General features: G+C 34.5%; 1 protein-coding gene across 1 annotated transcript; it reads left to right on the forward strand.

Moving 5' to 3' along the window:
• The first annotated feature begins 23,529 nt into the window (after positions 1–23,529).
• LOC117024610 (translationally-controlled tumor protein-like) lies at positions 23,530–27,021 on the forward strand. The gene is given in 4 exon segments (XM_033110021.1): positions 23,530–23,612; positions 24,849–24,954; positions 26,481–26,537; positions 26,539–27,021. Coding segments are annotated over 4 exon segments (729 nt in total).
• Positions 27,022–27,241: the final 220 nt, after the last annotated feature.

A 27,241-nucleotide genomic window follows, 5' to 3' on the forward strand; every position in this document is an offset into this window, starting at 1 on the left:
GCAACTTTGAAGAATATGAGGCTAAAGAAGATTAAGGGGAAAAAAAATGACCTTCATCTTTCATGTTACTGTAGACACCTTGCTATCCGCTGAGATGAACTGGGAGGAGAAAATGAGGGGTTGTGGGTTTACATTTTTAAGTCTCCCATATCATTTTTTCCGTGGCAGGCCAAATTGTGAATTCCCAGTAAGGAGCCTTGCCATTGCCTTAACAAAATGCTACCACAGCCTTACCTCTAATGGAAACAAGCCTGATACATAGATAAACATTCCCAAGATAGGTCATACCATATTTAGTTCCTTCTCACAGATTTAAACAAAAAATTAGATTTGAGATGGTGCATTTTCTCAAAAGGATAAAGATGAGTGATTACAATGGTTTATATTTTTAAGGCCAGTGATGGATTTTATTTTATTATTATTATTTTTTGAATCTTAACTTCTTAAATTCAAATTGCAAGGGGCCAGAGAAGCTAAATTCTGAATAAAGATTCATATGAATTCAACCATAGAGCTTGAATTTGGGCTTTTTTATTTCAGGAAATAGTTATTTTACTCAGTCAGAATTTTAATTTTTATTTATGCGACAGCTGCATAAATGAGACTATATTTTGTATGAAAATGATATGTAATATATGAATGCAAATTGACTTTATTTTCAGATATAAAGAAAAACACTTTGTGTCTAGAGTAAGAATGATGAATTGAGATTTTTATGTTGTTAAAATTTATAAGACTATTGATTGGATGATTAAAAAGAGATATAAAATGATTTTATTTAAAATAGCTTTAATTTTCATATTGAACCTAACACTTATTCTAGATGATAAATTACCATAGTAATTGTAGATCTCTTACTTTAATTTGTGCATCATTTTCATGTAAACATATTGACTACGGGATAAGAGAATAGTTTGAGTATAATTGAATTTTAAGGAAGGTATGTCACAGCAGAGAATTTTTTTCATTCATTTGCATACTACTCATACTTTTGAGAAATGAAGATACTGAAACAGTTTTATCTGTTTTTCAACAGATAAAACTTTTCTATTACCCACTTTATCTTAGGATAAAGTAAATTCAAATGTATTGTGCTAAATTCTTTTTATGGTTAATATTAAATTCGGTGGAAAATGGATTTACAAGGAGATGTAAAATTCCCTCCACTGCAACCCTAATACCTTAGTTATCCAGCATGAGGGTGTTTTGTTAATTGATTTTTTTTGTTTTTTTGACCTTCTAAATTAAGCAATGACATTACCCAGATATTGTAACTTTTTTTGTCTTATGTCTCAATAGATTATTTTTAGGTGGAATTTCTATCAATTTTAAGTCTACCATCAGAATTAACTAAGCAATGGTGGTGTTAATATACTTTGAGAAATAATTCATAGACACACAAGTTGAAGGCCATCGTTGATGATTTTAGCCAAGCAAAAAAATATTGGGGAAGAAAGAATTTAATTCCTTAAATACGGAACCTTGAAAATATTAGCAGGCTATGAAAAATAGACTTCAAAAAATTTAAAACCAAACATAATTCTTAAAAATAAATGAGAAAAATAGAAATTACTGAATAATTCAGAGGTATCTGTATTACTCAATAAATAAAATTTATTCTCACTTTGAAATAGAAAGCTTATAGTCCACTGAATTAAATAAAACACATGGTTATCTCAAATAGAACAGCCAAAAATGAATAATTTTAATAGACTTGCCTATCTTTTAATAAGTTTTCACCTCTGTCTCATCCTCCTTTATGACTCTAACACATGTAACCTCTTCAAAAGTGGTACATCTATGGCTTCAGAAAAACAACTTTAGAAGGAAGAATTATCCTCTCAGTGTCTAGAATGAACTTCGTGGTTCAGCAGCAATGGTTACTTTATGATGGCATCTAATCAACATGCGATGGAACTTGCAACCTAATATAAAAGCCAAACATGGCACTATTGTGGCATGTGCCCATTTTTAATTGAGGTTAATATTGATGAAGGATGCCCCTATTTTTCAAAGAAAACTGTTTTTTAGTTATATAACTTTCCAGATGGTTATATTAAAAATTTAATAAATTTGGAAATTTGTTATTAAACTTCAAGATCTTACCCGCTATATCTAATCTATTATGTATTTCTGAACTAATTATTTTAACTCTCTATGATTAGAGAGGTCATTACCCCACCCCCAATTCCTAAATAAATAAATAAGTAAATAAATAAGTAAATAAATTTTGAAAGGGAGATGACTCATTCCAGCCTCATCTTGATAAAAACTAAATATGAGAATTTTATATATTTGTGAGGATTGATATATTTTATAAATTTGAATTGTAAAATTTATTTTATTAAAAATAAAATTGTTTCAATAGTCATGGGGATATAAAGTACAGCACAGGGAATATAGTCAATAATATTGTAATAACTACGTATAGTGCCAGGTCGGTACTCGACTAATGGGGTGATCACTTCATCAATTATACAAATGTCTAACTGCTAATTATGCTGTACACATGAAATTAATAGAAAATAATATTGTATGCCAACCGTAATTGGAAAATAAATTAAAAAAAATTGTTTCTTATTGTTTTAAGAAATAGTTTGTGTGGACACTGGGCCATATGATGAAACAAACAGACTTCAGGAATGGGGAGTCAGGGCAGTTATGGTATTCCAGAAAGGGACACCTGATCCTTGGTTATCTTGTTCATGAGTACTGTAAATGTCTCAGTATAATAAAATAGTTTTGAAATTAAAATTTTGAATGTAAATTAATTCTTTATTAAGGTCAACACTGAATATTAACTATACAATATTGCTCCTTGAATATCAATCAGAGCATGAATTTAGTACATGGCAGGTTTATGACTTGACAGTAATAATATCTCGTGGCATTTTAAATTTGAATTCACAATATTTATTCTCAGTTGGCAATTAAATATTTATTTTCAGGTGACTTTAACACTGGTTTCTCCCAGTATGCTGTAAGGTCTGTGAAATCAGGAACCACGTTGATCTTGTTTTCCATGGCATGTCCCAATCCTACCACAGTAGGCATTTAAATGTTTGCTGAATATTGTTTGAGTAAATCATCTGTGGATAGTTGGATGAGATTTTTGGGATAATCATTTTTATATAGCATGTTGTTAAACTTATATATACTTTTCCACTTTAATAATATTGTCATTAGGAATTTGTATAATTTGACTCACTAATTACTACTATGTCTCTTTGTCATTCATTCATATTTACAGTTTCAAATATTACCTCTCTCTTAAGCTTTAGATCAACATATTTGGCTAACTCTTGGATGGTCTGTCATCTAAGCTCAAAATGTTTAAAATCTAAGTTGTCAGTTTTTCTCAAATTCACTCTAATGATGATGTCACCTATTTCCTGACCTAGATCAGAAACCTGTACACATCTTAAATTTTTCTTTCTGCTTCCTATGTCTGTTCGTAACTGTATTTAATTGAGTCATAAAGTTGTAGAATTCTGTCCATTGTTATATCTTTTGTATCTGCATGTCTTTTTCATTCCTATCCTTGAAGCCCTTACTTTCCCTCACTTACCACACCTGGTTTCTGTGGCTTTACTTTCTCTCCTTTCCAAATCACAGAACATTTTGCTGCCAAATTAAACTGTGTGAAGTACCACAGCCAACTGATTTCTTGCTCCTTCTCTTACCCTTTGTTGAACATTTATGTGCCTCATTCAATAAATTATTCTAATTAACTCATTTCCTCTCCCCTGCAAAATATTAGGTTGTTGCAAAAGTGATTGCGGTGTAAAAGGTTAAGAATAATTGCAAAAACCGCAATTACTTTTGTATCAACCTAATTAAAAAAAATTGGGACTGAACTATTTTCCTAATGTCTTTCAAAATTGTCTTGAAATTTTCTAAGTTTGTATATATGTGTTTGTTTTATTCCCGTTACCCTTTATTCAAATCTTTCATCGAATTTTGCTCCTACGGGGTGATGTTCAAACTTAGCTTGGTATTCAAATCCACTTGCTGACTCAGTCATTTTTCCCCCAGCTTTATTGAATTTTAATCATTGAATATAAAACCTTGTAGAGTAGACATTCAATGAATATTTTTAATTTTGTTTAGCATGTGGAAGTTAACATGTGTCAACTTGGGATATTGTTATAGAACACATTTCCATTTTCAGTTGGTTAGAGATTTCTAATCTCTATGTTCGAGAATTCTTTATGGATAGACAGAGTTACTTGTCTTCTCAGCCCTGGGGCAGCCTAAGGTAGTTGGAATTGTGCAGTCAATTATCTCATTGAATTATCTCCCTGTGCTGTACAAATAGCATCATTTTCTATGTGTGCCATGCTATGACAAAGCTTGAGAACATAGCTAGCAATGCTCTGATGTGCTCAGTTTATAATGATTCACTCCTAATTAACATTTCCTTCTGATTTTATTATTGAAGTAAAGCAGAATAGAATTGGTTTAATAAAGGATATCACCTTTTGACTAGCAAATGTGCCAGTTCTGGTCTTTTTCCACTGCCCCCAGAGAGGCATAATTTTGGCTACTTGTCCCTTTGGGGATTGCAACATTAGCATTTTCTCATTTTTCTGACAAAATATTTTGCATGATTTCATGCTTAGCTAGAGGATCTTATTGAAAACATTCCCATGACTTTTATAAATGAAATAATATCAGAAGCAATTTTACATATTTTATAAAAATATATTTTATATTTTTGTGAATTTTACCAGTTTTATCTATATATATCTAAGATTATTTTGAGAGCAGAAATTATACTCTGCATATTGAAAATATCTGTTGGTCTGTTATATAGAATCATTTTTCAATATTGTGTTGATTTAAATCCCTAAATCTATAAATTAATATTTTAACCCCAACACAATTTATTGGAAGGATTGACAGTATACAAATGAGCAGTCAGAATCCATACTTCCAGGAAAGCCCTAGAAACTACCATTGTTAGTTAATTTAAACAGATGATGTGGTATAAGTGAAAAGTTTCTTTGATTTTTACAGGCTTAGTATTCTTTGACCTGATTGGTACAGTTTTAGAATGCATGTATTTAAATATATTCATTTTAGAAATATGCATACACATTTGTTATAAAAAGCAAATAAACACCAAGTATTTGAATCCTGTTTCTAGTTATATGTAACTTGATATGTATTAGGCTAGAATGTAGTTTCTATAGAGTTTGAGAAGAATTAAAATCTTCACTATTTGAGAAACTAAGAGAGTCCACAAATACTCCTTAATATAAAGTTTCCAATTTCAGCTAAATAAATCTTAGTAAAACACCAAATAGTCACTTTAAGATGAAGCGGAGTTTGATAAAACCATGTTTTTTGAAGGACAACGTTGTGTGTGAGAGATTTATGTATATATACATACATACAAACCTGATGGAGAACTTATATGCTCTTGTGTTTACGTATATGTATCCCTTCTTCTTTGTCATTTTGAAACCTGGGGTGACTGGTCTTTGTTAGGACCATAATCCTGATGGGTGCATATTAGTCATATGAATGAAACACTCTACATAAATTCTTCATGAAAATGACCTGGAGGTGTTATGTAAACCATTTGTGGAATAGAATTCTGTTCTTCATTAAAATATGGTTAATAAGTCAGATGGGTCCTTGACAGGCAGGATCACCATTTGCACGTGACTCTCTCAAGGTTCCAGGATTTAGTCCTGAATGAGTCTATACTTTACATAGGTACCTGTTTACTGCAGAGACCATGATTCAGTAAAATTGATTTTTTCTTCTTCCTTTTAAAATACTTAGTGTCATCAATTCTTTATGTCATTCACAGGATTGTCTTTGCTATTGACATTTTACTTTAAATTAGTTTATTAGTTGAAGAATAATATTTAAAATTTATCCAATCATTTTATTAAAGGTTTATCCATTTATATATTTCTAATGTATGGGACTCACACATTTCTGATATTGTTTCCAACTAATAATTTCTGAAGCACCTCAGAAAATAAGTATAAGACACGATTGTTGTCCTCAAATTGTTTATAATTAAGAGATGAAATTATATTTGATGAAATAATAACAGGAAAATTCAATTACAAAGAATCTTTGAGGAAAGAGTGTTCTGGGACACCAAGTTTTTCAGTTCGATAAAGGTAACAGAATATTTAACTTTTAACAATTTGGAAACTAAAAATGGTAAAATATCACTATTTTTTTGCTGTAAATAGAATGTACTGAATACATTTCAATCTCTTTGAAGATTCAAGGTCTTCATTACGAGAATTTGCTCTTTAGATAATACACTCAGGTTCTATTGAAATGTTTTCTTTTGTTTTAATGTATTTCTTCTGAAATAACCCTAAAACTATTGTGAATTTTGTGTTCTTAAATGTATGTGTGCATGTGAGAGAGAGAATTTGTCATTGATGTCCACTTTGCAATGGTACATCTCCATATTTGTTTCCCTCCTTTTTCTCTTGCATTTTGCTTTTAATTTGCTTTGGACTTAGAAACCAACCTTCCTTCCTTACTCCCTTCCTTCCTCTTTACCTCCTTCCTTCCCTCCTTCCCTTCCTTCCTTTCTTTTTTCCTTCCTTCCTTCTTTCCTCCTTCTCCTTCTCCCCCTCTTTCTCCCTCTTGATCTCCATCTCCCTCTCCCTCTTCATCTCCCTCTTCATCTCTCTATTTCACCACCCATCCATACACTTATTCAACAATTTTTTATTGATTGTCTCCCTTGGGCTCTGTAGTATACTTATTATGATTATGTGTAAAGCAGAAAAAAATGAGCTTCAGACAAGATGCTAGGGAATTTTCTTAGGAATAAAATGCACTCATTTTAGTGTATGAGTTTTGTGATTTCTCTTTGGACTACTCAGATATCTTTTATCCCTACCTGGTTTTTATTTGGATGAGGTGTTATAGTTATGTGATGAACTAATGATAGCTAAGTGTCAAAGCGGTTCAGTAAAAGGAGAGCAATCAGTGTGGGTTGTAGTAATTGGAGAAAATCTCATGGAAGAAGCGAAAGTTGAATAACTTAACATGAGCTAATAAAATTACAATGATATAAAAATATTTACAATGAAAAATTGTAGTTTTTTTTTTTACACGTTGGGTATTTTCTCATTTACAGCAGCAGTGAGATTTCAGACATGATGTATATACTTATGCTCAAATAAATGGTTGCATAGATTATTTGTCCTAATTAAATACAATTTAATGACTGTATGTGGTGATATAAATGATGAAATCACTTCATAACATAAGCTGCTTCCTGTGCAGTGATTCATCATGAAGGCCTCATAATACCAGTTACAGGGGATTGGATTTGCCCTTCTCAGGCTGTAATAGTCTGGGTAGGGAGTGCATTTACCATATTTTGCTGTGTAGAATGTGCACTTTATTACCCAAATTTGTGAGGGAAAAATAAGGATGCACATTATACATGGGTAGCAGTAGTAATCCTGTATATATATATATACATATACGTATATGTATATATATAAATGTTTTTAATTCTTTATTTTTGCTTATGAGTTAAAAGTGTAACTCTAGAAATCAATAACGATATCTGTATGCAAAATAATACCCTGGAATACAATCATCAGTTTTGCTGAACTTAGATGAACTTGCAACGAGGATGAATTCTTGGTCTTCTATGATGTGTAAATATCGTAAATTTGTTACCGGTACATAAAATTTCTTGTACCTTGTATCTGTTCTTCTGTTTTGTAAATATTTGTTACATAAAATTTCTTGTACCATGTTAAAAAATAGATGCTAAAATTCCTTTATAATACAAAAAACAAGTGTCTAAATGTAAACAAATACAAATCTGAATTAAAAAATTAAAACGAAAGATTTTTTCCCTGGACGTTTGGGCCAAAAACGCGGGTGCGCATTATACACGGCAAAATACGGTAATTGTTGGTTCCGCAGAGTGCTCCTGGTAAGGATCAGAACAAAGTTTTTTTCAAATGTTTTTGACCACAACCTACATTCACAGATATGCACACAAACACACATACACCCCATATATAAAAGAAATAGAAGGTTCACAGACTTTCTATATGCAGCGTGCTTTGATATTTTCTGTTTCATTGAATTTTGCTTTTAAATAGGTGGATATGATCTCAGGACTCACTGATATGTTACAGTCTTGAGTTTGAAAAAGGTTGGTTTAAGAATTAGTGTATGAATGCAGGGAGGAAGGCATGATAGGCACTAAATTCTGTCAGTTACAGTGAACATTTTTTATTGTTTGTTGCCCAACAGCTCTTCCCGTTTTTAATTGTGCCTGATTTTCTTTTGGAGATTGGTCCTCTTCCACTACGGGTGTTCATGGTGGGCCGTTATTTCTACCTCTCATCCTAGTGGCCAAGGGACAATCACACACATAGCTTTACATATTACATACTAGAGGGTATGAACTAAAGTGTTTATTGCAATTTTTATTTTCTTTAAAAATTGTGTGTTTTATATTTACAGTATGTTACTTTCAAATTTGAAAAAAAACTATTTTAATTTTTTTTCTATTTCCTGCTATGTCCAAGGTTGAGTTTATAAATACAATTGGCATTAATTGTATTTTTTCAAATATGCCAGTTCATAGGCCAGTTGTCAAGCAGGAAATTTAATCAAAACACATCAAGACTTTTGGTGATTTATATTATTCTTCAAATAATATAAGATTAGTTAAAATTTATCCACTAATTCTTAATTTTCTGAAGCATAGAAATCAATACCTCTAGAAAAGCTGCTTAAAAATCATGACTTGTTAAAAAGAATGATGTAAATGAGAATGAGGAGAAGCCAATAGTTATTATTTTTGATGATACTCCAGTATATTCTGCAGAAGTTGTTTCTATAGGGGTCTTGTATGAGTTTTCTTGGGCTGTCACAAGAATACCACAGACTGTGTGACTTCAACAACAGAAATTTATTTTGTCATAGTTCTGGAGTCTTGAAGTCCAAGGTCAGTGTGCCAGTATGGTTATTTTTTGGTGAGAACTCTCTTCCTGGGTTATATATGAACTGCATTTTCATTGCATCCTTACATGTCGGAGAGAGAGAGATGGCATGCTTTCTGGTATCTTCTCTTGTAAGGGCACTGAGTCCATCATGAGGACCCCACCTTCACGACCTTATCTAAAACTAATTATCTCTCAAAGGCCTATCTCACAATACCATCATATTTGGGGTTAAGGCTTTAACATATGAATTTTGGGGGGCACACAATTCAATTCATAGCAGATCTCATGGAAGTACATAAGCAATGAGAAATCAATGATTTATTGCAGTTAGTTCAGTTTAGTTAATAAATTACTTAAAGGTCTCAAGTCTGATTAATCACTAAATATTGTTTACTAGAGTGTATTTTAGTATGTTGTTATGAAAGCATAGTGGGGAATCACAGTTTTGACAGAATAAAACACACAAAGATGACTACATAAAAACCACGTAACTATCAGACAATGAAAGGCTTTCTAGTCATCAGAATTCAAGTTATATTCCATTTGCATTTTCATTGGCTTATGAAATCTTTAATGGACTTCAGTATAGTATAGTAAGTAGATGAATATTTGCCCTTTAGAAAGTCATTTATTTTATGTAAATTTTTATTATGTCTTGTTGTCCTCAAATCACCAGTACATTGTTGTGTTCTGTGTGATATGGGAGGTTGCTAGGTAGTGTCACAGAGTCTGGCACCAAGTCAGGGAGATGTGACAGTGCCAACCTCTGTAATACAGATTCATTTTTCTCAAAGTTGAGTCTAAGGCAGATCATACACTTTAAGCATACAGGAAGTTGTATGCCTTTGGGTGAAGTTAACATTAAAACATGATAATTTGTTGTATAATATTGTATAAATATTGGCAAATAAATATAATAATATCTTGCTATTCTGAGATAACATAGCCTGGATCCTTGATCTTAGATTTGAGTTTTTTCCTTAATATGTGAACACCACTATTTTGGACTTGCTGTGCATGGAACTGGCAACCTACTTTGTATAGTCTGTTTTAACAGCTTACTTTATGTAGATCTATTTTGGAGGTTTTTAAAATTGGATGGTGATGAATTTGTTTGTGGGAATCAATTGATTACATAAAGACTATAATTGTCAGGGTTTAGGAGGTTTTTGTGATTTCAGTTATTTCTCCGTGGCTGTTTTTCAACTTTTTTTTTAGCATATGTGGACAGATACGGCCTGGTGGAGATCTAAGTGAGAATGCAATTAATTGGGGGAGGAGGGAGGTGGTGATTGTGGAGAGAGAAAACCACTTAAGGCATGCGGGCCATTTTGTGAAACAGAAGACTACATTAGCATGCAGATTGCGTCTGATGTTCTCATAAATAATGTGTTTATAGAAAAACAGCCATTTGCTCTAAGTAAATGGTGGTGCAGGCAACACTTTTGTATATGATTTGTGGGGCATGCAGGGGTGATATTGCTTCTCCTACTGAGCATATATTGCCATAACTATGTATTCAGGAGAATATATAAATCACAAATGCAAAATAAGCAAAATACAGCAACTGACGTTTATTTTAATTATGTAGTATGGAAATGTACGCTCTTTAATATTTTTCATGACTGATGGCTTATGGAGTTACCACAGAAAATAAAATTAAGCATTAAATATTATATAATTATGAGCCTTCAGTCTTGCCTGCACTTGTAAAGTAATAAAGCATATTTGTATTACATTTTGATCTCGTTTTATTCCTTTTGTGATTGTTAGCTTTTCTGTTGAATCTTGTCCTAAATTGAGTTTACACTTTATTCTGCTGTGTCAGGAAAATTGATAATGTTTATTTCTTAACACCATGCAGTATATGATCTTACTAACTCTGAATTAATATTTCCAAAGAAGGGTAACAAAAAGAGCTTTTAGCATCCACCCTTTGTTCAATAAATCAAACAAATGGTCTGCACATGGCTTTTCAGCGAATTCTGCTATTTTATTTGTCTTATCTTGAAGGTTTATTACTTTACATAGATTAAAGTGATTCAAGGTCTGAGCTGTTTAATCTGGGATGTTGATATTACTGATATGTCAGCCAGAGTGTGTGAGAAAGTCATGCTAAAACCTCTTGAACGTTTACAGTAGGTGCTGTATGTATGTTTAAATGATTCATTCCTTGGCATGTGAGCTTTGCTCTGCCCCTTTGTTTTTGAAATGCATTGCATTTCTGAATAATCACCTAAAAGTTGGGCTCTTTTCTGTGGATCATTCTGTCTTCCTCATGCTCAAAACCTAACTGTAGACCATGTGCTAGGTCTACAGCTTTTTTTACAGTTTCCAGCTTTTCCTATAGGAACTTCCAGGAAAGAACCAAAACAGTAGTTACGGATTTAACTCTTTAATAAAATTAAATTCTACTAAAATGAAAATCTGATAATTCTAAGCTAATGATATGCAACAGAAAATGTTATTGTTTTTATTTAGTTTCTTTGTCATTTACTTTTTTCCCTCTTAGCACTGCTACTTTAAAAGTTTCTGTAGCTTAAATGGGTGCATAATTCTTTCAATAACTACTGATTAATTGCCTGTTTTTTTGTTTTTCCCCAGGGGATAATACCTGGGGTAGGTTCTTAGGGAAAGGAGAAAGTGAACTATACAAGTATAAGCATGGGTCTAGAGACCAAAGAAAGGAAATTCTTATTTATTAAGCACTTGTTTTGTGCCAGACACTGTGTTAGAAACTTTGATGTATGTCTCACACTTAAAATATGGTTGAAGATACATGCACACCATATAATTGATATGTGCGAATGTGCATATTTTAATATGCTGTTAAATTATAATGTACTCAGCAGGTGTATACTACCCTACACTGTTATAATTATAAACATTAAGACTAAAATGATTTTTATAGGCATAAAACATCATGGGAATTCAGAGGAAAGAGCAGTCAGTATGGGGCTGATTTGGACAGATAAGGCTCTGAGAAGATGAGCGAGACTGAAGGAGTGACAGTGCATTTGTTAGTATTTGTTTAACACAGAATTCCAAAGCCCTTTTGCACATTTTTCATTTACAACTTAAAACAACCCTTTGTAATAAGTCGTCAAACCATTTTTCCTTTAAAATACCATAAATAGAATTTAGAAAGCTGAAGTAAATTTGCAACCAAATGATCCAGTGGTACACCACTACCCTCTGCTCTCAACACTAGCTCAGATCTCATATTGCAGCCCCATAATGCTACTCTGTTTAAGACAGTGTGATGGCTTTCTATCATGCTTTAAATAAAATCTCCTCCCCCTGACCTATAAGTACCTGCAGGAGTTGACCTCGTCTGCCATATGACCCTACTCCTTATCACCCTCCCCTCCTTTCCTATTAAAACCCTAGTCACTTTGAACTTCCTTTCTTTTCTCTAATGGATCAGAGGTTTTTCACCAGCTATTTATCCTGGACATTGTTAACTGCTTCTGTAGCTTCTGTTCACTTTTGGCCTCTCCCTGATAGCATTTCATTTTTGTTCAGGTGTCCACCTTTCTGGTTAGATTGTAGTCACGGAACTTCTGGGATTGACTCCTGTTCTATGGGTAATTATCAGTAGTCAAAGCCAATAGTGATGTTCCCAATCCTTTGTTAGGTTTTGAACTAGATGCCATGCCAGGCAATACAAAGATTTCCTTGCTCACAGGGCTTGAGTTAGCACCGGGCAGGTGACCATATTCAGACGAGTGACACTCAGGGAAAACTTGCCCTAGGTGTCTGGGAAATGTTTTCTTACTCTTAAAATAAAGCAACATCAAGAGAGAATCACTTTGTAAGATATTCTGTGCCAAGCCTGGGACTTTGGCAACTCTCTTGCCACCAGTACGGGGATTGAGGTTGACACAAAGATGAAGGCTGAATTGAGAAGATCACAGAGCCACTGGATTGCAACAGCCCTGAACTACGCTAACTTTGAGCTTCCACATATATTAGTCAATATCTACTCTTCTTTGATTTAAACAAGTTTGTTTCTTTTTCTAGTATGATAAAAGATTGCTTCTTCTGGAGTTCTGTTTCCTCCAGTTGTTAAATATCTACTTCCTGTTTGGTATTCGGCTCTCTCAGTTCAACTGCTGCCTTTTCAGAGAGCACTTTCCCTCATATACAATCTAAAGCACCCCTACCAGTCACTCTTTATCTCACTACTGTTTTATTTTCTTCATAACACTTATTACTACTTTCTTATTCATTAGTGTATTTGTTTAATGTCTGATCCTCAAATGTCAGATCCAGGAGAGCAGGAAACTTTTCGTCTCAGTTAGTGCTGCAGGTTGAGCAATGCCTTCATCCAGGATAGAAGCCCAGTATTTGTTGAATAGATGGATAACTGGAAGAATCACATCCTAAACTTTGGCTTCAAATTCCAGTCTCTATCTACTGCATTTTGTTGCCTGGCAAGGAGGAGAATTGGCAACCTCAATAAAACGAACAGAAAAAGGAAACAACAAATGGAGTACATTCTAGACTTAATCGCTTTTTACCGATTGAGAATAAATTGATTTAAGTTCAAATCAACGTCCATGTATGTTAGTTAAAGTCTGAGTTTTAATAATCCAAACCAAATGGATTTAAAATGCAGGCAGCAAAAAATTTAGTACAACATACTCCTATGAAAAAGAACGCAGATTATCGTACAGAGTGGGTATTCCATACATATATGTTTGTTTTATGATTGCAAGTGACTTATATCATCACAAGATTGTGTCTGCAGTGTGGGGCTTGGGACTTGACTAAGTTCTGGAACCTCAGTCTCTAAATACTCCAGCCAGAGTTAGGCTGCCACAGTCTTGAAGAATCTTGCCAATGAGAAGAAACCAGAAAATTAAGGCTCCATGAGAGCTCCAGTAATGGAGGAAAGACGATGTTAAGGATGGTACCCTACCCTGGCTGGGTAAGCCTCAGCACTGTTTTACAGTTGTAGTGGGGTGGGAGTGTCTGGACATCAGGAAAATCAAAAGATCATTCTACTGACACCTTTGTTCACTATCCAAGACCATGAGTTGGATTTTCTAGCACTGCTTTTCAGATATCCCCCAAAGATGGGCTTGGGAAAGGCACTGTATCACAGTGGGTAAGGGTATGTCTTGCAAACTAAATGTTGAGGGTTGAGTTTCTACCCTGAATTGTCTAACTTTGCTTTACCTCTCTGTGTCTTACTATCTTCATCTGAAAATATGGCTAATGCTAATCGTCACGTCATACAGTTGTAAGAATTAAATGAGTCAATCTACACAAAGGGACACTATTCATTCTCTCTATGGTTATAGATCTCTCTGTTTAAAATCTTCCAATCTGTTACTGACATTTTTGTAAAATATAATACACAAAATTACTAGAAAAATTAAATAAACAAGGACACAAAACGCTAGTCTCAATACTAAAAAGAAGCCGATTGAATCAACAAAATGACTCTTACGGTTTGCTATAAAAGCTTCTAAATGCTTCACTACCGTCCTTTGAGCAGCACTGGTGTGCAAAGAACTTAAATCAGTGCTTGGCATCTGTTATGTATTGCAGGCCTCACTTTATTTTAAGAAACAGATCTAGGAAGGCTTGTCTCCTACCTACAGCCAACTTCTGAAGGCACAAATGGGTGACTTTGAGAAAGGGCAGAAATGATCAGAATCCTCTCATTACTTCCCTTGCAGTGGAGATGTTTAGCTTCACTGATTTCCTTTTATAACTCAACGGATTGCAGGCTTTTTCAAATAGATATCTAAAATAATACATAGACATACTTTTGGAATAGGGAGACACTTCTCATGGGTATTTTGCAGGCATAACATATGTCCTCCCTTTATTGTAATATGTATAATTATATTTAGGGTAAGGTATACTTACCTCTCCGTGAGACTCACATAAAACCCAAGACAATTGGCTTCAAGCGCTTTCTAACTGTGTGACCTTGACTACCTTTCTATACCTCAGTTATCTCTGTAATATGGTATAATAATAATGCTTATCCCATTGGGTTATGCTTAAGATTAAACAAGCTAATATATCTTAGCTAATATCTAATATCTATCAGAACAATACCTGCCATAGAGTAAGAAATTAGAGGGTGCGGAACCTATGAACAATGGATATGCAAACAAAGACCATTTCTGATTAATCAAATCCTCTTTATAAATTTAAAAGGCAGTATATCTCAAACCAATCTCACACTGCCAAACTTCACTAGAAACACTGACATCCTTATTCGCAGCCAGTGAAGCAGCATCATTCTTGCGGTGGTGTAATTTCCTGGAGTGACCTAGTGGTGCAAAGTCAGGTGATTCAGAAAGTGGAATAAACCAGATATACACAGTGAGCTATCAGTGACGGCTTAGAAAGATGCTGTAAGTATCCAGTTCTTCACAGAAAGCTTTGCGACAGCTGGTTGAAGGTGCAAAAATCATGAAAGGATTTTATTTTTGAGATGTGGGCATCTATTTTAAAGTTGTCTGATAGAAAGCCAGCTCTTTACTTTTACTGAACGAACCATCATTATATGTATTAAATGAATACTATGTGTGTGGCACTAGTTTAAAGATTGTAGGAGAGCAATGTGGCTTATCTTTAAAGAACATGCAATGTGATAGGGGGAAAATCCACATTAAATTAAATTAATTAAATTAAATAACAATACTGCTCTAGATTTCAGTAGCAATTCAAAGACAACTATAGTTGATATAGTATGTGTATAATTAGCTGTTTGCAAAATATAAAGATCACCTCAGTATGGTGATTGGGACATCTGTTATATTGTTATTATTAAAGAGCCTATGCATTTTGTTTAATTCAGTAAGAATAAATTTCTACATACATTCACAGAAACACGTACACATATACTTGTCCCTCTCCCCACATATCCCAAATTAAAAGGGAACCACAAATGCATTACATTTTATCAAATTCTTCTGGCAGGTGTTTTATAACTTTTATGATTTGAAGTTATTCAGTGGTTTCATGTGGATATTTAAGTATTAAAAATATCACAAATAAAGATGAATCATTATGTTCCACACAATGTTAATAAATAAGTGTGTGCCAAGACCTGTATTCACATTTCTCTGAATTGTTGAAGCAACTAAGAAATTTGTTAAGTGTTCTGGTGTATTCATGAGTATAATTCAGATGTGTTAAAACCAGGGTATCTTTCTAAGTCCAGAAGCTTTATAAGGAGCTTACGGTAGAATTGTCAAGCAATCTTAACTTGGTTTTTTTTAAATGCCCTTCAATGCAGAATTTGAAGGAAATTTACTTGAGCTACATGTACAATATTTGAAAGGCAGTCTAATTCTTCTGGGAACAATGAACATAGTGTGATTGACCTACAATTTGGGTGTACAATTTAACTTTACATTGAAAGAAAGAGATCTTTGAAAAGATTACTTAATGTTAAAAATTAGCACCTTTTTAGGTGTGAAACCCATCAGGATGTCAACATTTTCTAGTTGCCAATTCTCTTTAACTTAACTTCTGAGAAATGTGGCATTAATTAAACTTTTGTTAGTTGTCCAATCAATCTATGGCCTTCTCAAGTTTGAGACTACTTCGTTAGTCAGATTTCATGGTGGTTCTGTGACAAGCATTAGGATCATTTTATTCAATTTAACTTATGACTTGTTACCACCATGTGATTAGAATGTTAGTCAGTTCATTTTACCATTTGGAGAGAAAAAGTGCTAAACCATTTATATAAAATGTTGTTCTAAGAACTTAATTGAAAAATCTGTGGTGTTTCAAGCCAGTATTTTGAAGTAGCACATTCTGGCTTTGAGAATGATTTCTCAGCAGGACCTGATTTTCATGGCAGCTACGTAAGGACATTAGCCAAGTCTTCTGGCAGTAACATGAAATTAAACATATTTTTTCAAAAGGTGTATTTATCCAGAGGACCAAACATACTGTGAGCAAATATATTCTTTAGTTATCCACTTAAACTTGAGCTCACTGGAGTGCTCTAAACCCGACTCTATCATTTTAAGAATGTACTAATGAAAGAGGTTACAAGAGTCAATATAGTCTTTTTTAGGAAATAATAAACCCAAACAATGTAAATGATCAAAATATTTCTAAAGTATTTAAATTTACTTTTGGTAAAGTAGAAAATTTGACTCAGTTGTAAACCAGAATTATTCATACCTTTACAAACTAGTTAGCAGTAGAGGAAATTTACTTAAGACCTCTATCTGTGTGAGATATTTCCATACTACTCTGTCCAGTTAAGCACAGGAATACAAATGTGTAAATCTGGAATTCAGTTGTACCTAGATATGTTAGCCATGATTTATATCTTTTATTTTTTTAAATAAATTATCCGTTGTGTTTTGGAGTAAAGCTATTCAATTCAGCTTAGTAATATCATTCAACTCATAAACTGACTGAGAATCTTATACAAGGCTACTCAAAGAAAGAAAAACACAACAGAAAGAAAAAAAAACACAAAACAACATGGGTCCTATATTTAGAGAACAAAGAGCACCTGTACACATTTAGTTATTTTAATTATGGTAATAGCTTCCAAGGTGGAGAGTAGTCAGCCTTTTTCTTACTTTGTTTGGCTATCAGTTTCTATAGTGCTTGGTGACACTCTACTTATGTCTATAGCTGTGAAAACAAAATAGCTTGAAAAACGTATAGCGGAAATAGCCTACAATAAGATTCCTGAACAGTGACACTATTGATGTTTTGGGACGGGTAATTATTCGTTGTGGGGGTGCTGTCTTGTCCGTTGTAGGATATTTAACAGCGTCCCTGGCCTCTACCCACTAGTTGCCAGTAGCATCCTCCCAGTTGTGACAATTAAAAAAAAATGTCCCCAAACATTGCCAAAGGTTTCCTGGGGAGCACACCCACTCCTGCCTGAGAGCCACTATCTTAAGAGTACCACATATTGGGATGGATGCTATTTTATGAAACTTGTCTTTTCTTTTTGTGCTTTATTCTCTCTGGTGTGTGTGTGCATGTGTTTTATTTGTATTAATTTACTGGTCCTCTGCCTAGAAAGAACTTAACAAAAACATACCATTTATATTTATTAAAACTAAAATTGTTACTAAGGCAGGAATGATACTACACACGGGCTAGCTGTGAGGGTAAATTTTAGGTGGTCCTATTAGAAAATGGGGACTACAACAGTTATCCAATAGACACTAAGATTTTTCTTGACAGTAAATTCAAAAACAAAATTTTCATCTGGGACATTTTTTTCCACCGGGGCATGGAAAGATGCAAATTTCAAAAGTAAAATTACATAGCTTATTTGTATTACATGGCACTTTTCTTTAGTTCTTTAGCAATCAGCTTAAGCCTGGGAGTCTATAAAGTATATGCAGTTGAATTTAGGTATTCCTGTAAGGTATTAACTATGGTCAATTATCTCATTTATTTTAGCCAGGATTTTCCTTAGCACTAAATATTATACTCTCTAAGAAGATTTAGAATGTCAATTCTTCTGCTGAGAAAGAAGCCACAGCTGGGAACCATATAAGCAGGATCAATATAAGTAACAATCACACCCGAACACTTCATAGCACACTGCTGAAAACCAAATATAAAGAGAAAGATCTTTTTCTCATCAGCTCTATTGAGGTATATTTGATATATAACATTGTATAAATTTAAAGTGTAAAATGTGATGATTTGATATTTGAGAAAAATCTTAAAAGCACCCAGAGCAAAAGACATACAGGATTGCAATGAAAAGAATGACAGTGGACTTCTCATCATGAACAACGGAGGCCAGAACAAATGTAGCATCATCTTTAAAATGAAGAGAGAAAAATAAAAACAGTCACTTTAGAATCCTACTGAAAATATCTTCCAAAAATGATAGTAAAATAGTGACATTTTCAGATGAATAAAAGCTGAGAGAATTCATCACCAGCAGACCTGTAATATAAGAAATGCTTGAGGAAGTTGTTTTTCAAGATGAAGCAAAATAATACTAGAATGAAACTTTACAGTAAAGAAAAAAAGGGAAGAGCCAGAAATGGTAACTACATGGGTGAATCCAAAAATCTTTAGCACTAAAAAGAAATGAGCTATCAAACCATGAAAAGACATGGAGGAAACTTAAATGTATATTACTAAATGAAAAAAGCCAATATGAAAACACCACATACTATATGATACTAACTATGTGACGTTCTGGAAAAGGCAAAACTATGAAAACAGTAAAAAGATTAGTGATTGCCAACAGTTGGCGGGGGAGGGGGAAGGCTGAGTAGGCAGAACACAGGATTTTTAGGGTAGTGAAAATACCCTGTATGATGCTATAATATCCTATTGTCTGGATGTACCAGAGTTTATTTTTCTATTTACCTACTGAAAGACATCTTGGTTGCTTCCAAGTTTTGGCAATTATGAATAAAGCTGCTACAAACATCTGTGTGCAGGTTTTTGTGTGGACGTAAGTTTTCATCTCCTTTGGGTAAATACTAAGGAGCACGATTGCTAAATCAAATGGTAAGAGTATAGTTAGTTTTGTAAGAAACTGCCAAACTGCCTTCTACTTCTATTATTAGATTTTGATATAACGCACGCATACAAAATGATTGACAACTCAGACCATTTTGATGTATCATTATATTTCCTGGAAGTATTTTAAGAAATTAAGACTGTGAACTTCTTACCCTCGTGAAAAATATAGCAGTTTAAAAAAAATTCTGATGATGAGTGTTTGTCATAGCACTTTATTATTGTGATTATGAAACAAAACAGTTTGAGTGTAAAATGCCAATGATATTTGTGACACTTATTCAATAATTGAATTAGTAGATACTTTGTCATTTACAGAGTTTACTATCTCTAAAGCATGAGGTAGCTCCATATAGAAATTTAATGCCCAGATGCATAAGTGGTTTGTTAATTCAGATATTGGCTGAGCCAATATATAGGTTATTCTTAAAATGGTATGTTTGTCCCATATGTTTTCTCCAATGCATTTAATTATCAGGGGGTTAGTTTCATTCATGAGGACAGCAGGGACCTGAGGTGGATTTCAGTGGTGAAAGCTGTTTGTAGAAAGGTCAAACCCCACTCTAACCCATACTAACATGGTATATTTTTGTAGGCATGGGGACATACTTCAAATTAACAATTTTTAAAATAAGTGTAGAACTCAAGGTTCTATGAATGTCTGTCCACTATTTTGATCTTGGAATCTTGAAAACACTTAGGTTAAGGCTTGTGAAAAACAATAGATCAATAATTGTACTATTTAGAATTTTGTTCATACTTCTCTGTTCGGATAACTTTAGATTATTAACAACCAAAAGGTGAAAAACTGTGGGAAACATCGGGTCTTACTGTTTACATTACTATATTCTGCCCAGATGTGTGGATTAACAAAAGAAAGAGATGGATGATTTTCTGAGGAGAATTTGCTATTCCTTTTCTTCATCCTTTGTGTATAAACTTACTGTTACACCTCATTTTAGTCACTAGAATTCTATTTTGTTTGCTCTTTTGCCTCTTTCTAGAAGTGAAGTTGAAGCTCAAATACTTTCATAAGGAATCCTCCTTGACGTTAGCAAGACTTGATGTAATTTGTAGGCTACTTCTGAGAACCAAACAGTTGTCTCCCTTATATTAATTGCATTTTTGGAAAATGGAAAGTAATTAATTATATTGTTTTAACAATATAATTGTTTATATTTAATTATATTGTTTATTGTTTATATAAAGTACTTACAGAATATGCTCCATGTGTTTATAGAGCTTTAACATGTCTTCTTTACACCAAAAATATTGGGTTTTCGTATAAATATTTTATTACTATATGTAACTAAATATGTATATGAGTAGAGTATTAAATATTTTTAATGATTGATTTCTTTTTTCTGTTTTCTGTTTATAAGCTTAACAAATATTAACATGTCTGTATAAATTTTATCATTTTCACTTTTGTGCATATGTGATGTCTATGGAACTATAAAACTAACCTAAATGTTGCGTGGTAGTAAATTAAGTTTGTGCTAGATCAGTGATTATTCTGGGCTTTTTCCTCTAGTTTTTCCAATTGTTGATTGATAATTAGTTTTGTTACTTATGAACTATTGTACACACATATTATTTAAATATGGCTATTTTTTTTTTGGAATTAAGCCTAAGTATTATTTTGGTGGTTACAAAACCAAAAAAACAAACAAAAAAAAGCAAGTGCTATAAATTGCAAAGTACACAAAGTAATAGTAAATTCAAGTGGATTTAAAAAACTTAAACATGGAGTGCTTTATCTATTTCATTTGTTATAATATTCACTACTTGGGACCATGTTGGTCTTCTGTTAGACAGTAAGCTGCTTGGCAGGAGGGACCCATCTCATTAATTTTTGTATCACCCACACTTACTGTATCCCTTGTGCACACCAAAAACTCAGAAATAGTTGGCAAATGAATAAGACACTATTCCGAATGAATTATGAATTACTTGTTTGTTGCAGTGTATTTGTATGGAGGAACAAAGTTAAGTGTGTTGTTTTTGTAATTTCTTAGGAACTTTGTACATTGTGCTATGCTGGATGTTTTCTTTTTGCCCCACCGGGTTTACTCTCTACCCTTCTCCACCTTGCTCTTTGTCCTGGAAGGTTGAACTGAATGAACACATTAACAGGGTTCCAGCTCTCTTGCCTCTGGTTGGACTTGGCCCATGGAGAGCTGTGGCAAGAGAGCACAGTGAGGGCAGAGTGAGGTTGGTGTTTTTATTCCCTCGGCTTCTCCTAGGAGGTCACCTGGTGTTTGTTGTTATCTCTACATTAAGCACCTGCAAGTCCCTCCTTCTTTCCAAACATGTCATTCTACATGACTCTCCTGTCTGGTCCAGGAAACCTCTCTCTTCTCTGAGTATCCCTTTGGGCTTGGCTGCTGGTAGCCCTGGGTTCCTCCTCTATCCCGTTAGTGGATAGTCCTTTTGAAAAGAAACTCTCCTTGAATTACAGTAATTTGTGCTGTCTGGTTTCCATTGGAACCTTGACAAATACATGCTTCTTACTGTGATTTTGTTTTAAAATTGTATTCTTTTGTTAAATGCTCCATTAGCAGAACTTAATTTCCACAAAAGCAACCGCAATCTGCCAATTTGGTATAAACGAAGTCCTTTTTGAGGTCATAAAGCAAGTGTATCAATCTTTTGAAGAAAATCATGTCAGTCTGTGTACTGTACCACAAAATAAATGACAGACCATTTAAAATTAATGTATTCATTAATTCGTAAACTACTGATACACACTGTGTGCCAGGAGTTATAGATACACAGATGAAGAAAACCCAGCTTCTAACTTCAAAATATTCACAATGTAATGTCGAAGACTGATACACCAATAAATAAAAACTATATAAAGATACATATTATCTTTTAGATACATATAAATACCATGGTAATACAATATTTTAACTAGGGAACTTCTATAAAAAAAAGGTTTTCAGATTTAAGTTTTTCATGTATACTTACTACATGTTGGGCACTATTAAGTACTCTACAGATTTTGACTCCTTTAATCTTCCTTTCACTCTTATGAACTTAGTGCTGTTAATTACCCATTGTAGATATGAGCAAACTGAGGCACAGGAAAATTAAGGAACTTGCCTAAACTAGTATCATTGCTAATTAATAAAGCTAATTAATATATAGACTCAAATCCAGGCAATATTGTTCTAGAGCTGATGCTCTTGATCACTGTGCTATACTAAGACTTTAATAGGGTCCTACCCACTCCTTTCTATACATCCTTATTCATTCCATCCTGTGCAAGCAGAAATGCATAACTGACTGGTGGGTTTGACGTAAGGATCGGAGTCTGTGTGAGTCACCCTTTGGTTATTTATTTGCCTATCAGGAGGAAGGATACAATTTCTTTTTCTCTTTGATGTGAGCGAGGTTTGGTAGAGCAGGTACCTCTTCTGATAGTGTGGGCTGAGATTATCCCCCTGTACCAATAGGATAACTAATTCAGGCGATGCAAGCCTGCTGTTGCTGTGGACCTAAGCCACGTATTTAGAATCAACGTCATCAGGAATAAATATATTGGTACCTCTGTTTGCCTATTGCATCTCTCTCTCAATTCATACAGGAAACTGAGGGAGGTTATATATATATATCTTCTCAAGCACCAATAGCCTTCAGATGAGAGAGGGCATTCCAGGCAGAAGCATGAAATGGCTTGGCACATTTGGGCATTATGTCAGGTTGGTCTGTCCTTTCCTTCGTAGTTCATTACAGGTTGAGGATCAGACCGAGATAAAAATTGTATTTTTAAACTCACTTTTGTATTTTGCAGCATGTGTTTTATAAATTTAACATGTAGGGAGTCACTGGCAGAGGCTACTTTTAGGAGAGGATAGTACTAGAGAAAGAATTTAAGGAAAATAAATAAGACGTAGTACCAAATGCAGCAGAGGGGTTGAGTAAGAAAGGACTGAAAGAGATCATTGGTATTGGTGGTAGGAAGATATTTGGTGATATTCTTAAAGACAGTTTCAGAGATGGAAACCTAATTATGTAGTTTGAGCAATAAATGAGAGGTGAGAGAGAGAAGATGGAGGATGAACTTCTTTCAGGATGCTTACTCAGATATGAAGAAGAGGAGAGAAAAATTGAAGTAGCTCCAGGGAGATACAAGTAAGTAGGGATTTTTGTTTGTTTTTCTATGAAAGATATTTGAAAATAATTGTAGTCTATAAAGAAAGCCAGCAGCAATGTTGAAAAGACTACTAAAGGAGAAAGGAAAAACTAAACTTTCGATCAGCAAAGAAGGGCTGAGTCTTGAGCTGGAGGGACCTTTTCCCCTGTGGTCTGGAGAAAGGAGATGCACAGGGTGTGGATGCTCTCCTGAGTCCGTTACTCAGTAATCATTAGCTTGTCAGACTCTTTTCCGGTGCTGTCCACCGCTTGAAAACATTTGGGATGGAATTGGAATCCCAGTTGAAAGAATATGCACTATTATTTCTCACAATTTAAATCCATGTTGTAAATCTCCACTTGCTCACTGTCCAGGACTTAAAAAAAAAAAAATGGCTCTGTGTTTTCTGGGGGTTTTCTTTCTCTTTAATTACAATGGTTTTAGACTGTGGTTCTCAAAGTGAGCATGAAGAGGATGGCAAGCAGTGGGAGAGGGACCACTAGCATATACCCTTTGCAACTTTCGCCCAGTGGCTTCTGTAGTGGAGAACTATTGATTTAGAACCTTGCAAAATTAAAAATGTCCTTTTTTACAAGCTAAGTCTAATTTTGTTGTATTCCCAATCCAAGGCAATGATGAGTACCATTTTGGTGATATCTGTCAAGTTTTCAATTCTCTCTTGAGGTGAAATTCCTGAGAGGTCCTTGCATAGTTAGTTCACTTGGTTTTATGGGCAGAGAGACTTCCTACAACTCAGTGAGATGCCCTTGAGGCAACTTCTTTGCTGGACACCATGTTCGGAACACTTTTCTAGAAACTCTGGAAGAATTGGTGGGGCCATGGTGACATCATGAGACTCATTGAGTCTGGTTTCATGTGACGTGAGATCACTATCTTTTTGCCTCAGTTGGAGCATAGGTGGCAGGTTTATTTCTATTATCTCATAGAAGCGTAGAGAGGAAATTGTTAGAATCTACCAACAATGCGGCTCTGATCAAAGGATTCTTTAGGGGTTTCATTCTCTCTTACCTCAGCATATCTTATCCCCTAGAAAAGGGACACAAATGATTGTGCAGTTAAAGGAGAACAGAAAAGAGCTGAAGACTATTAATTCCATCTGCTTCACAGAAGGGTTACCTGGTGATATGGAAGAGATGTGAGGGGACTTTATATCGTATGGTTTTTAGATGTGTTTGCAGACCTTTACTGATAATTCTCGCTGCTCCACTCAGCAGGCCATCTCTTCATCACAGCCTTTTAGCTTGCCTGTATGTGTGGTATGCACATGCACATAGAATGGAAAGTATTGCCCATGAGAGCTGGTATGAGACCAGCAAAATGGTAATTGCTCAGGAATGGAATGGTATCCATTTTGTCCTTTGTCTTTACTATTGTGCCTTGTTTCTGTTTAAGAAGTTGTTTGACAAATTATCCCTTTGACTTGCTGTTAACACGAGGTATGTTTCTTAATCTGAAAAATCAGTGGGGCTGAGCCTGCTCTTTGCCAACGTTTCTTACCTCTGACTGTCCTCATCTTCTCTGATCTCCATCCAAGTTGCCAGCATCCAAAGGCAAACAGGTGGCACGTAGATAAAATGATACCTGATTTAGTTTTGTATGTAACTTTATTTCAGTCATGTTTTCACATGATGGCTATTATATGCAGGCTTTGCACTCTGAAGAATTTCAGCATCTTCATTACATGATCTTCTGAAAAAGGACCAGTTTTTTTTTCCAGAAAAAAGGGGTCTCTAGAGGATTTTAATTGTTATGGCCAGCTCTCTTCAATGACTGCAAGTATGTAATACTGTCATATTTAGCCATTAAACGACCTGGAACATATGAGGGCCATATTTAAATTGAGAGAAAATCAGTAAAATTCATAGAACTAAATTTTTATGAAATTTTATAGTAACATATTATTTCCTTGATTTTTTCAAACTTGAGTGGCTATTATGTGCCAGATATTTTATTCAGGGTTGCGAAATGAAGATATTCAAATAGCAAATAAAATGTTGATAATAAATAATTATTTTAGAAAATACTGTCTGATTTTTCACAGCTGACTGACGGCTCCCTGTTTTTTTTTTTCAAAGCAAGAATACCAAACTAGACAAAGCTGTGCTTCATGACTTATACACACAGACATGTATAAACTCACTTACATCTGAAGTCTCTTGAAGGAAGCCTTGCAAAAAAGCTAAATATTTTCTGCTTTGGTAGTATTCTGCTGTCAGTCACAGACTTACTCTCAGGGAATGAATATTTTTCTCTGACTCCTGTAGATGTTCTTTTCTCTCATGTAAAACTTAAAGTGGAGATTTCAGATGTCACTTTTTAGAACATTCCTTGTGTTTTAAAAATCAGTGTTGTGTACATTCAAGTTGCAGTTGACACTTTGGCTCTATCAGAGAATTAACAGCACAAAGGAACCCATTTTACTTGTTCAATCTGAGACACTGCAAAAGGAAAAATTACTTTCCCAGCTCCACTGTGAATCTGTGAACATGAAGTAGCTGTCAGAGGATGGAGGCTACTTGTCTTCACTTAACAAACTGATGTCTCAGGATTATATAAATTTGCTTTTCTGCTAGAAAACAACTTTCAAAGTGATCTCTGTAGTAGGAAATCAGTTATAGAAATTCTACTTTATTATTCTTTCTCTTTGGTTAAAAGCAGAAACACTCATCAAGAGCCCATGAATAATGTGACTATATTCACATTTTCTTTACTTAGCCTTCATTTACTTCAACAAGAACCGACTTAACCTTTAAAACTTTACTTCTGCTTTTCTGTCCCCTCTCCCGTCCCCCGAGAACCTCTCTGGCTGCATCCCCCTGGCTCTGAGTTCCTGCTGAGCCTGCCAGCGTCTTCCAGCAGCTGTCGTGATCGTCTACCCGGACCTCCTCAGCCATGATGACATGTCTGTTCTCCGACATCTACAAGACCGGGGAGATTTTGGACAGGCTGTGCCTGGAGGTGGAGGGGAAGGTGGTCAGTGGGACAGAAGGTAACGTTGATGACTCACTCAGTGGTGGAAATGCCTCTGCTGAAGGCCCCAGTGGCGAAGGTACCCAAAGCACAGTAATCACTGGTGTTGATATTGTCATGAACCATCATTTGCAGGAAACCAGCTTCACAAAAGAAGCCTACAGGAAGTACATCAGAGATTACATGAAATCAATCAAAAGGAAACTTGAAGAACAAAGACCAGAAAGAGTAAAACCTTCTATGGCAGGTGCTGCACAACTAATCAAGGACATCCTTTCTAATTTCAAAAAATACCAGTTCTTTATTGGTGAAAACATGAATCCAGATGGCATGGTTGCACTGCTGGACTACGGTGAGGATGGTGTGACCCCACATATGATTTTCTTTAAGGATGGCTTACACGTAGAAAAATGTTAACAAATTTAGCAATTTGGATCTATCACCTATCATCATCATAACTGGCTGCTGCTTTTCATCCCCAAACCAGGACCAGGACAGTTGGGACTGATGTTATCTTGAGCTCTTCATTTATTTTGACCTTGATTTATTTGGAGTGGAGGCATTATTTTTAAGAAAAACATGTCATGTGGGTTGTTTAAAAATACAATGCATTTAAACTCATTTGAGAGTATGCCTC

The sequence above is a fragment of the Rhinolophus ferrumequinum genome, chromosome 7 (assembly GCF_004115265.2).
Source record: "Rhinolophus ferrumequinum isolate MPI-CBG mRhiFer1 chromosome 7, mRhiFer1_v1.p, whole genome shotgun sequence".
Classification (NCBI taxonomy): Eukaryota; Metazoa; Chordata; class Mammalia; order Chiroptera; family Rhinolophidae; genus Rhinolophus; species Rhinolophus ferrumequinum.